Source organism: Sylvia atricapilla, chromosome 19, assembly GCF_009819655.1.
Source record: "Sylvia atricapilla isolate bSylAtr1 chromosome 19, bSylAtr1.pri, whole genome shotgun sequence".
Classification (NCBI taxonomy): Eukaryota; Metazoa; Chordata; class Aves; order Passeriformes; family Sylviidae; genus Sylvia; species Sylvia atricapilla.
The window spans coordinates 5,616,636-5,628,684 of NC_089158.1; the positions used below are offsets into that span (position 1 = coordinate 5,616,636).

Sequence of the window (12,049 nt, forward strand, 5' to 3'; positions counted from 1 at the left end):
GGACAAGCAGTCTTGGACAAGTCCTAAGCTAGGCAAGAACATGCACCTTGGTCCTTTGTTAATACTACAAGGCTTAATCCAATCTGTTGTCATAGTGGAGACTCTCAGGAACAAATTTTGTTTCAAACTGATTTTAATAAAACAGATTTCTTTTAAATAACCTCTTTAACTTTCCAAAAAACTCCTTTAACTCTACATAAGCAGAACAGCAAGACTTGCTTCAAAAGTGCTGGCTGTAGGACATACTGACAAGATCACAAGCTACAGACCAGACCTCTTGTGCCTTGTCAGAATGTACAAGGAGGGCTTGGCTCTATTGCAGCTGCTGTGGTGGGGGCTAACCAGGCTGCTCTGCCTCTCTCCACCCCGGTCCTTAAAGGCAGCTGAAGGAGTGGGGCAGCTCCCAGTTAGAGTGGTCAGAAACATCATCCTGGTAGCTTATTTGCTTGGAATGAAGTCAAGTGTCCAGTGATCTGGAACGATGTGCCAATATTTTGTACATCACAGTTAATGTGATTAAGGGAGAAGCTGTAGCTTCAAGGCAGCAGCTGGCCTAGGCCCCCCTTCTCCAGGGCTGTCATCAGAGTTAGGTTTAGGGACAAGCCTGGAGTCAGGACATCCCCTGCCAACTGTGTTTACTGAGGGAAGGGGGTAGAGACATAATGCTCCTTGCTTGGATTTAAGGAAAAGAGAGCAGACAAGGAGACACTTTCCACTTTGTGAAGAGGGCTTGTCTGCAAACTACCTGCATGGCCTCAGGTTTCCTACAGCCAGCTTTAACCAAACTGTGAGTGCCAGGCTCATACTGGAGAGCAGAAAGAACCAACACCCACCCTTGTGCCTCTGCACCTGTCTCACAGCTAAGGGAAAACAGAACATGGAGATAGATGAATGGCAGGATACAAACACAGAAAGGAACAAGTAACAGATACGAGGCACCTCTGCTATTCAAGTTTTACATTACATTGGTGACCAAAAACTGTCCCCTAAGCAACACCAGCTGAGAGTGTGATCAGACTCTAGGCAGGAGGCTGGGATCCCTGCACATCAGCTCCCGTGTTCAGCTGCTTGCTCTGCTGCTGGAACTCCAGCCGGGTCTGACGGTTGGACTCCAGCAGTTCCTTCAAGCAGATGTGTAGGTGATCATTCTTCTCCTCCAGGTGATCCAAGCAGGAGTTGATCTGGTCCAGCATGGAGTTTATTGCTGCATATTCTAAAAGCAAGGGAAATGAGAGACTGAACAATGTAAGTACATTGTCACTGCAGTCAGAGCAGGCAGTGAGAGCTCTGGCAAAACAAAGCCACGGCATTTTGCCTGTGCCTTACTTGCACCGGGGTGGGTGAAGTAAAATGCATCTGAATCCTGCATGTGCTCTGTTCTTGATCAAGTTAGGCCAACGGGAAGCTGGAACACTGGTAACAAGATGTAAGGCAAGGTACCTGGGCAGTCCAAACCCATTGTGGGCACATCTGACAGCCTGAGATCTGACACACAAACAGCCAATCATGGGCTGAGTGCTGACTGCAAAAGTACCAGATAAATCCCAAAGACAAGTCAGCCTTTCTGTCTGCCTTTGGAATCGTCTTTCATGATAGTGCAGGCATTTTGTCAGCATCTCGCAGTGTTTATTTTCTGTGAATTATCTGGATAAGGCTTCCAAGCTGGGATGTGCTGCACTCAGGCCTGGCTGGAGCCAGGCTGTACCTAACACTGCAGCCATCATGCCTGTGGCAGGACGAGGGGATGACCCCAAAGGTGCTGGTAGTGGCACCATTATTTCCACAGGAAGGTAAGTGTTGGTCACTGAGTTCATCCACAGGATTTTCATGCTCTATTAAGACTTTGGGTACTTCAGATTAAATGTACACTCACTGCAGATGATCCTGGCAGTTGGTTCTCTTGAGTACACTTTCTTATTCACAGCATTGTTTCAAGTGCAGCAGTTTGCCTCAGTACAATGGCATTTCACAGTGGTGTGTGTTAGCACTGTTACTCAGCTGAAGAGTGCTGTGCTACTGCAACACTTGCTTTTGGATTGCTCCCAGCAATATTCACACAATCGTGAAGAACAACAAAAACCTGAACTGAAAAAACAGACAAGATAAACTGCTGAGGTTATTCAGGACCCCTGGGGGCTGCAGGAGACCCCAGATGGAGCCAGTCCCATGTTCCTTTCTGAAGCTGCACAGCTGGGTGAGTGCAGGGAGGCAGAGGTGGAACTGTGACCTATGGGCTGATGACTGCGAGAGTGTCCCTGCAGGACAGGGAAGGATGCCTGTGTGGCTGGGACAAGCCCACACCTCAGGGGCTGGGGCTGGCTCCTCTCCACACAGCTTCTCTGAGCACACTGTGATACTCATGGTGCCTGGAACACTGGGCTGAGCTGAAGGACATGGAAGGAGGATGAGGATGTGCTCTGGGCACCCTAGGAAGGTCAGGCTGTGCTGAAATCTCCCAGACCAGCTCTGCCCCTCTCAGCTGCCCCTTTGCCAGGGTGTCCCCAGCACACCACGTCCAGCCACTGCTATTTCCAGCAGCTTTAAAAGAACTGTGAATATTTAAACATTGAAGTCATTTGCATTATTAATAAGCTAAGAAGTTTCATTATGAATAAATAATTATCCTTCTTTTCTTATAACCATTTTGGAGCCATTCGGAGTGTTGCAGCCTTAATTCTATGGAGAATTGTGTGATGTTGGATTTGAGCTCATTAATAAAAGTTTGGCCTTGCAGGTATACACAGAGGTGGCATTACAAGCGAAAGGACTGATGATGTTCTTGCATTTAAAAATCAATCCCACAACCACATGCTTTCCAAAAAGGGGGCAGTTATCAGCATTTCTCAAGGTATGTGAGTTACAGCTCTTCAATGTGATGCACCATATTCCAGTGAAATGGTGAGCAGATCCCAAGCAGATGTGGTAACTACTTCTGACAAGAAGCATTCATCAACTTGGCAAGAAGTCTCTAATCACAGCAGAAGCTTAATTTTCTCAGTGCCTAAAACTTGAAGGTTATATAATCTGTGCAGCTTTGGGAAATGAAAAAAATTGACCATTTAAAAATAAGCTGTGAAAACCTTTTATTTGATTGCAAGCTTGATGAATTTTTGTGGAAACACAAACCACGTCCCTATTGGAAACACTGAGCAGGAGTATTTCAATTGCAATTAACTCCTCTACGTTTCCTACTTGAGATGAAGAGATCCACAGCCTCAGCTCCACTAGACCAGGAAATAATTGCAGCCCTTTATGACCAGCTACTGCACACAAAGCCCAGTTAATTACAAGCTGAACAACCCAATTAGTTAGGATGTAGATCCAATTTAGTGACTTTCTCCATCACATCCAATGTCTCTTAACCTCTTCAAAAAATGTGAAATGCAAATCACTGTGATGATGCAAAGCAGTGAATATGCTTGGGATGTTTCAGGACAGAAATGATTGTCCTGTCACTGCAGCTAGATCCCAGACACAGCTCCTAAGATCACCTGTGTAGGTCACATCTGGAAACTGAATGTTTTGAGAAACACCAGAACCCAACTCCGCTATTTTCAACAGAAGAGTAATGAAGTGTTTACTCTGAAAGAATTTCAGTTTTAGGAGTCCACATTAATGGACGTCTTCTCACTTTCTCCATGGGCTGGTTCTAACCGGACAGGGCAGTATCAGAAACTTAATACGCAGGCACTGCAGAGATGCCCCAAAGTGGAATTTGCCAAGCTACTTGCATTAAATTCTCTTTTTCCATGCATGACTACTTCTCCCAGATCTGCCCTCGTGACTTGTCCTGTGGTTTCGAAACCTAAAAATCCTCTTTCCTGACCTCGTACCTCGTATCCGCACCTCGTACGCCAGCAAAGGCACAAAATAATTTTTCGCCAAAACCAAACCAACAAACCCAAAACCCAACACCAAACAAACAAATACCCACCGCAGGAGCTCGGTGCCCATGGCTGGGTGGGAATCAAACCCTGCAGCCCCTCAGCCCCACTGCCGTGCAGCGAGTGCATCGCTGGCGTCGGGCACCGCTCCTGGCAGAACATCTGGGCACACCTGAGTACACCTGGGCACACCTGCACTCCGCCCCCCGCAGACCAGGGGACCAGGCCAGGCCATCCTGCGCCACGGGATCCCGTCCGAGCTGGCGGCCCCGCTCTCCCCCACGCACCTTCCTCCTCGAAGGTGTCCCCGCCATCGCTGTCGTCGCCGGTGCCGCCGCCCAACACGTGCGGGTCTCCGTTGGGCCCCGACATCCCGCCGCGCCCGCCCGCGTCTCGGCGCCGCCCGCACGCTGCGCCCGGGCACGCGCGGGGCCCCCAGCCAATGGGAGGGCAGGGCGCCTGGCGCGTCACGCGGGCCGGGGTGCGGCCGTCTCTGTGGTTAGCGCGGAGGGCGCGGGCCGAAACGCGCGGGCGGGCGCGGAGGGCGGCCTTCGGGGGTCAGTGCCACGTTCATTATTCCTCGGGAATGTTTTTCAAACGCGTGCCCAGCGCCAGGCTGTGTCCTTGCCGTCCCCAAGTGTCCTCAGGTCCTCCCAGACCCCCCCCGCTTAGGGGCCGCCATCAGCACTAAGCGCTTCTTTCCCAGCACAAGTGATGCTCCGTATGGATAAAATTGCATCCTGTCCGTGCGGGCCAACCCGTCCCAGCGAGGGTTTTGCTGGGACTCCCAACTCCAGCCCTGTCACCAGCTCTGCTTCCTCCACTAAGCGGCTTGAACCAGCCTCAGGTCACCTTCACACTCCCCTTCCCTAAAGCAACAAGCAGGATTCACTTTGCCCTTCCCTGTCTTTGGCCTAGTATCCGCCGCACCTCAGTCACCTTGAGGAGATCTCATCGCTGTGTGGTGTTTTCATCCCCGGGAGAGAAGTCACCGGGATGAAAATAACCCACAATTAGAGCATTGATTCAAGCAGTGCTCCTGAGATCAAGAACTCCGTTATTAAGTGGGTATTTGGGACAAAGACGAAAGAAAAGGTCATGTCCTCATTTAACATTGCAGCCACCTCTCCTTTCTGTGAGTAATAACCCTGCTGAGCTGCAGCATCAGGCTCGTGTTGCACCCCAAATAGGGAAATTGAACATAAGTGTAATTAATGGATGTAACCACATGTTAATAAAACAGAGGATGACTTTCAGTGTGGAGATGTGCACTTGCCCTATGGGTGTGTGCTGGTCAGAATCCACAGCTCCTCCAGGCAGAAAACTGCTGAATCCCAGAAGGAGTCAGGTTGTGAGGGGTGACAGTGGCCATCTGATCTCACCTTCCTGCTCAGGCCGGGTCATCCCAGCGCATGTGGCACAGGATTGTGCCCAGACAGTCCTGGAATATCCCCAGAGTGGAAGACTCCATACCCTCTCTGGGACCCCTGTTCAGGGCTCGGTCACTGCACACGGAGTTTTTCCTCATGTTCAGGTGGAACTTTCTGTGCATCAGTTCCTGCCCCTTCCTCTTGTTTTATTGCTCGGCACCACGGTTTCACCCTCTCTCTGTCCCCTCCCTGCAGACACTGACAGACATCGATGAAGTCCCCACTCAGCTGCCTTCTCCCGCGACTGAGCGGGCCCAACTCCCTCACCCTTCCAAACGATTGTCTCACTCCCCGTTTATACCCCGGCGCGTTCTCAGATTCGATAGTCACAGGGCAGCGGGGCGGCCCTCGCTGAGTGTCCCGCGCGGGCTCTGCCCTGAGGGGAGCAGCGCTGCCACGGCCGGGCCCGGAGCCGTGCCGGGGCGGTGCCGCCGTGCCCGGGGCGGAGCGGCCGCTCTCCTCCCGCCCTCAGCCGAAGATGGCGGGTGCCTGCCGAGCGTGGCGGCTTGGAGCGCTGCTGCTGCCGCCAGCCTGGCGGCTGCGGGCCCCGGGACGAGCCTTCGGCGCCGCGGCGGGACGGGGAGGCAGCGGCGGTGGCGGCCGCCTGATGCTGGGCGCTGCATTCGCGCTGGGCGGCAGCGCCGGGCTGTGCCTGGCGGCGCGGCAGCGCCTGCGAGAGCACTCGGCCGCTGAGGTAACGCCGGGGGCGGCTCCCCTTGATCCCCGCCGTGCCCTCCCCGGGGCCTGCGGGGACCCCGCCGCGGTGGCAGCGAGCCCCCGGGGACAGCGTTCCCCCCGGCCGAGCGGCTCCTTCGGCCCCGGTTTGAGCGAGGGAAGAGCTTAAAATGCAGGAGGCTCCCTGGCAGAGCGTTCCTTGAGGAGCTGTAAGGAAAGGCTGTCAGTGAGGGCTTCCTGGGGGTGCGGAGCTTTTTCTATTCTTGCTTTTTCGCAGCACCCGCGCAGGGTTGTGTAACCCAGTAAATTGTACATGAGAAACAAAGCGAGGTGGCTACATTTGTTCTTTAACGTGTGAGGAATGATTGGCACGGCCTGTCAGGCTGCTGAGGTGTAGCAGCTTTGCGAAACATCCCGTACCTGATGTCCCGTGGCCCTCGGCTCTCCCTGCCTTTGTGCCAGTTGTGCCCAGGTTGTTTAATCCCAGCAATGTGAATTTGGGCAGACACAAATGCAAACTCTGCTCTCCCCACCTTGTGGCCTCTACAGAGGCTGTTGTGAGGGAGGGATTGGCTTGTAAAGGCTTTGTTTGTATTTATTTGGATACTACTGCAAATGGTTGTGTTTTTCTATAGAATTCTGTTTGACAGAATAGAAACTGTAAAGGGATAAACTGTCTGGATTTAACTTATTTTTTCCTGGCTGCAAGTAGGAGTTTCCAGCACATTAAATAGATGTTTAGATAAACAGGTGAATATTTAAATATTTGATGCCATTCAAAGAAAGCATCTGATAGCCAAGATATGCTCATGATCAGATATTGACACTGGATGTCGGTGACTATGAATTCATGACAGAAATAAGGGTGGAAGGTAGTGCTTATGTTTATAGCAGAAAATGGAATATTCTGTTCTCTTTCTTCCCCAGCTGCCTGCAGGGAGCCTGCAGCTCACTCTCTACCAGTATAAAACCTGTCCTTTCTGCAGCAAAGTCCGAGCATTTCTTGATTATCATGGACTGCCCTATGAAATTGTGGAAGTGAACCCGATCATGAGGAGAGAGATTAAATTCTCTTCCTACAGAAAGGTGCCCATCCTGCTTGCCAACGCTGGGAGCCCTCTGGTATGTCCCCCTGACTTTTGCAGCCTCATCATGTAAGGCAAAAGGTTTTGAAGAATTTCCTTTTCAATTTAACCAGCTTCTTTTAAAAGGTTGTTTTAATCCTGTTTTTCAGCAATTGAACGACTCCTCAGTGATAATCAGTGCAATAAAGACCTATCTTATTTCCAGGTAAGAAAACAGGGTGATGAGAGAAGATTTGAATGTGGAGGACCCAGGTTAAGTAGAGATTTGGAAGATTCTGAGTGTGCCATAAGTCTTTGCTGACCTCAGGCTCTGAAGCTCTGAGTGACCTGAGCGTGGCTGTGATAATAGGGGTGGTGCCTGTATATGCTGTGATGTGTGTAAAGCAAAGCTTGCACCTTTCAGAAGTACTTTCTCATCTGTGAGATTCTGTTTGCACAAAACCTGCTTAAACATTGACTAGTCTTAGTCCTGGAACTGAGCTTACAATTAGCCAGTTATAAGCTCTAGAATGAAAAGGCATTACTGTGCCTATGGCCTGTCCTTTAGGTCTGCTTGAGAATGGTAGGAAGTAGAATGCCTGCAGAAATTTCTGTTCTGTCACAGACAAAAGTATGTGCACTAATAATAGTTATTTGCAAGTAGCTGTTCCAGTCTTTTTTTTTTTTTTTTTTTTTTTTTTTTTTTTTTTTTTTTTTTTTTTTTTTTTTTCCCAATAGAATCTGGAACATTGTGCACTTACATTTAGAATAATACATTTTATAGTGTGTATCTTTCCATCTGTCTTTTGCTCTTGCTCCTTTTTTTGTAGCAGCCAGATCAGTGCTAACTGTGTTTCTTTTCACAGGAGGAATAGCTTAGAAGAAATTGTGTCCTATTATCCACCTGTTAAAACGGTGACTGAGAAAGGCAAGGAGGTGCTTGAGTATGAGAATAAATACTGGCTCATGCTGGATGACAAGGAGACAAAAAGAGTCTACCCTGTCAAAGAAGTGAGAGTGTAAGTGCTCTTCTGTTTCTGGGCTCTCCAAGTAGGGTCATAGCCCCCTCCATATGTCCTCAGGGTTGATGTAGATGTAAAGTCCCACTAGGGCTGACAAGTCTTGTCACACCCCTGTTAGTGTTTCAAGCCTCATTAGTTGGTTTGCTGTGTTTGTTAGATAATTCAAAACAAAGCTGCTAGACAGTATAGTTACCACCACTACAGTCACACAGGCCTTCAGCTGCCTCCAGTTTCCTTCTTGGCCTTTCCTTTGTGCCACAGAGGAATGCTATTGAGGGGGAGCTTCCTTTCCTGCTATATTTCTTGTATTGGGCAGAGAACCTAATGCCCTGTCTTAGTCTTAAATTCAGTTTGAGGTTGGAGGAGCCTTGTCAAAGATAACAATGGTGAGTGCATTTTAGAGAGGTCACCAGAGTACCTGGGTAGGAGTGTTTGACCTTGGAAGGATCTTTGGCTAAGGCAGCTGTGATCCTGCCTCCTGTAGCCCCTATATCTGTACCTCATTCACTGAAAACTTTCTTTTGACTGCTTGCAGGGAAGAAATGAAGTGGAGAAAATGGGCAGATGATTGGCTTGTTCACCTCATCTCCCCCAATGTTTACCGCACCCCCAAAGAAGCCTTGGCATCTTTTGATTACATTGTCCGTGAGGGGAAGTTTGGCACTTTGGAAGGTCTCTTTGCCAAATACGTGGGGGCTGTTGCCATGTTCTTCGTTAGCAAGAGGCTGAAGAAAAGGTTTGTATCACTAAACACCAAGTACACAAAAGGAGAAATAGCTCCTCCTTAGCTGTGAACCCCAGCTGTCAAAGGGCAGAACCTCAGAATTTTAAACTGAACCATTTAATCCTGTATGAGTAACAACTGTACTTCTTTAACTGGAGGTACTGAACCCCTCTACTCATCCACTATTTAATTACTGATTGCCCATTCACTCTGAAATACTGCCCTTACTTGCAAACCAAGACCAGCCCATAAGGTGAGAGGTGATAGAAGGTTAAAGAAAGAAATAAACTTGTGTCTTCAAGCTGATTCTTCTCTTTATCCAGACACCAGCTTCGAGATGATGTCCGAGAAGATTTGTATGAAGCAGTTAACGAGTGGGTAAAAGCTGTTGGCAAAAATCGACTGTTCATGGGTGGGAACCAGCCAAACCTCGCTGACCTGGTAAGGGCTTCATCCCTGTGGTTATTGTTAGGTGGATCACAAATTACCCTGCTGCTCATCTATGGGAAATGGTTAATACAAGTACAGGCAGAGAAGTTGAGCTACATGACATACATTGTCCTTTGTGCAGTAATACAGTTCCTACATGGTTCCCACAGTTCGCCATAGCTGCACATATATCCTGATCCTTCCTTACTGTTTCCTCATGAAAAAACATGCATATTCTTAATTACCTTTCTGCCATTCACCCTTCTTGCTAATCAGAAGGATGGATCAGATGGCAGGACAGGGGAAGAGACGTACTGGCTTGGCTGACACTTGTTGAGTGAGACACTTGTTGTACCCTAAGCCATTCTCCACTGCTTTTTCAGTGTTGTTCTGACCTCTCTGCTCTGCACAGGCAGTGTACGGGGTGCTCCGGGTCATGGAAGGACTGGAAGCCTTTGATGACATGATGGTTCACACCAATATTCAACCTTGGTACCAGCGCATGGAAGAAGTCATTCAAAAAACTGGAGTTACAATCTGATGCCGGCTGCAGCTGCCTCCCTAAAGTACTTGCATGGTGAAAACTTCAGAAGAAATGGCTTTTATTTCTAGAGTTGACTGGTCGTACCTAATGGACTGACATGTAAGCACAGAGACCACCCCGTTCAGAGTATCATGTTGCTGTGGGAGAAGGGTCCAGCTGAGTGTTTGTAGAAGGATGGGGACAGGTAAAAGAAAGGGATCTTGGATGCTGCTGGAAAGGAGATGCTCTGAACTGAAGAAGGCAGCAAAAAGGCTTCTTTCAGACAAGAGACATCCTCAAAACAGGTTACTGTAAAAGCAAGACCCTCTTGGCTGGTGTTATGACTGTGTTAGATGTGGTAGGCCTGACCAGCTTTTGCCTTAGGCTGTCTTCTGCTACTCATCCATGTCACCTGAAATGTTTTCCTGACTGAGATGCTGGAGACTGGTTTTTAAGTGACAGTATTTCCTGCAATAGAATCTTGTAAACCTAGTGCTAAGGAAACTGGAGGAATCTGCAGTGCTGGAGAAGACACTGCAGCGAGGCAGCGACAGCAGCAAGGCTGTGCTTGGCAGGGGGTCTGCTTTCTCTCTTCCATGTAAACGGTTCTCTCAGGACTTGATTCTGTATGATGTGCATGGATAAATGCTGGCTTTATACTGAACCCTTTGTGAGATCTGAGTCCTTACCTTACCCTTTACACCCAAAGAACATGGCCCACACTGAAATCACATATGCAAAGCTGTTATTGGAAAGGCTTGTCTTGCATGAGATGTCTCTGGAATACCCCTGAAGATCAGTTTGTTCTTGTTTTAGGGACAAGTAGGATTAAGAGTCATCTGCATGGCCAGGGGATCTCCAAATGTTTCTGTCATGCAAGAGTAACAAAAGATTTGCTGATGTGGCAGTCAGATTAGGAGCTGTACCTGCAACTAAGTCTTCTGAGCTGTGCTGGGTAGAATCATAGAATGGTTTGGGTTGGAAGGGACCTTAAAAACAATCTTATTCCACCCCCTGCCATGGGCAGGGACACCGTCCATTAGACCAGATTGCTCCAAACCCCATCCAACCTGACCTTGAACACTTTTAGGAGTGAGGCAGCCACAGCTGCTCTGGGCAAGCTGTGCCAGCACCTCCCCATCCTCACAGGGAAGAATTTTTTTGTAACATCCCATGTAACCCTGCTCTCTCTCCGTCGGAAGCCACTGCCCCTGTCAAAGTCACTCTCTAGCTGCAGAAACAGTATTTGCCATAGCAAGTGTCAGTGCAGGTTCAAACATCAGTGATCCTCTGCACAGCCAAAGGCTTTAGTATCTTTAATTACCACCTTGGTCAAGTTCTGTTTCCCTGGAAGAACAGGCAGGTTTCAGGGAATCTGATTTGTTGTGGTATTTCAGGTGCAGCTGAAGTTGCTCTGCAGTACAACTGCTTGCCCAGTGTGTGTTCATGGTCAGTACCTTTATTGGTTATAACAGTGGTGGTGATAGAGGTTTTGGGTTTTTTCTGAATAGAGGACTTGTTCCAAATTCAGTTATAATTTGACATTGAAGGGAGACAAAAATGTTTACAGCCACAAATGGCTGTGTGGCTGCTCTGACTTTTATTTCTTTAAACTGTTCTGTACTGAAACTTGTGTTCCACAGTATCAACAGTAAGGCAATGTTCTTTTAAAGAATTGTATTGAGCATACATAAACAGGAGGTTGAAGACATCCTTGATGATAATTTCAGCATCCACCTCAAGCCGAGAGGGAGGAAGAGAGTTTCATGTTAAATGAGGATCTGAAGCACCAAAGGCTCAGTGACTCCACTTCTCCTTGCTGCGCTGTGCTAAATGAATCAGTCCTCTCAAGATGAATATCCATAACACTAACATGGTGATAATATTACGTTAAATAAAGACTGCTTCAGGATTTTGTATCACCTTTTATACAGTCTTAGAATATTAAGGGGTTGGAATGGACCTTAAAGATCACCTACTCCAACCTCTCCTGCCATGGGCAGGTACACCTCCCACCAGGCCAGGTGCTCAAGGCCTTATCCAACCTGGCTTTGAGCACTGCCAGGAATCTCCCTGGGCAACTTGTGCCAGTGTCTCACCACTCTCACAGGGAAGAATCTCCTCTTAATATCTAACCTAAATTTTTCCTCTTTCAATTTCCACCTTATCATCTTATCTTCCTGATGAAGAGTCCCTCTCTGCCTTTCCTGTAGCCTCCTTCAAAACTTGGAAGGTTTCCACACAACCTTTCTCTTTTCCAGGCTGAGCAGCCCAAATTCAGCCTGTCTTCATAGGGAA

The 12,049-nt window shown here is 48.4% G+C and overlaps 2 protein-coding genes across 2 annotated transcripts; one reads left to right on the plus strand and one right to left on the minus strand.

Annotated features, from left to right (window-relative positions):
* Positions 1-115: 115 nt before the first annotated feature.
* Positions 116-4,288, minus strand: BBLN (bublin coiled coil protein). Its single transcript, XM_066332679.1, has 2 exons — positions 4,172-4,288; positions 116-1,213 (listed from the first exon to the last, which is right to left on the minus strand). The coding sequence occupies exons 1-2, from the start codon at positions 4,254-4,256 to the stop codon at positions 1,020-1,022; spliced, it is 279 nt and encodes a 92-aa protein (XP_066188776.1). The 5' UTR covers positions 4,257-4,288; the 3' UTR covers positions 116-1,019.
* A 1,498-nt stretch (positions 4,289-5,786) lies between these two features.
* Positions 5,787-10,415, plus strand: PTGES2 (prostaglandin E synthase 2). Its single transcript, XM_066332683.1, has 7 exons — positions 5,787-6,008; positions 6,917-7,111; positions 7,224-7,279; positions 7,920-8,072; positions 8,611-8,811; positions 9,123-9,240; positions 9,641-10,415. Exons 1-7 carry the CDS (start codon positions 5,793-5,795, stop codon positions 9,767-9,769), a joined length of 1,068 nt encoding a protein of 355 aa, XP_066188780.1. The 5' UTR covers positions 5,787-5,792; the 3' UTR covers positions 9,770-10,415.
* The last annotated feature ends 1,634 nt before the right edge of the window (positions 10,416-12,049 follow it).

What these genes read in the sequence shown, in the direction of transcription:
- BBLN (XM_066332679.1), bottom strand. Translation starts at nt 4,256, where the DNA reads ATGTCGGGGCCCAACGGAGACCCGCACGTGTTGGGCGGCGGCACCGGC. An exon ending in GGACACCTTCGAGGAGGAAG is followed by an intron (nt 1,214 to 4,171) that starts GTGCGTGGGGGA and finishes CCTTGCTTTTAG; the next exon opens with AATATGCAGCAATAAACTCC.
- PTGES2 (XM_066332683.1), top strand. Translation starts at nt 5,793, where the DNA reads ATGGCGGGTGCCTGCCGAGCGTGGCGGCTTGGAGCGCTGCTGCTGCCG. An exon ending in CCAACGCTGGGAGCCCTCTG is followed by an intron (nt 7,112 to 7,223) that starts GTATGTCCCCCT and finishes CCTGTTTTTCAG; the next exon opens with CAATTGAACGACTCCTCAGT. An exon ending in AGCCAAACCTCGCTGACCTG is followed by an intron (nt 9,241 to 9,640) that starts GTAAGGGCTTCA and finishes TGCTCTGCACAG; the next exon opens with GCAGTGTACGGGGTGCTCCG.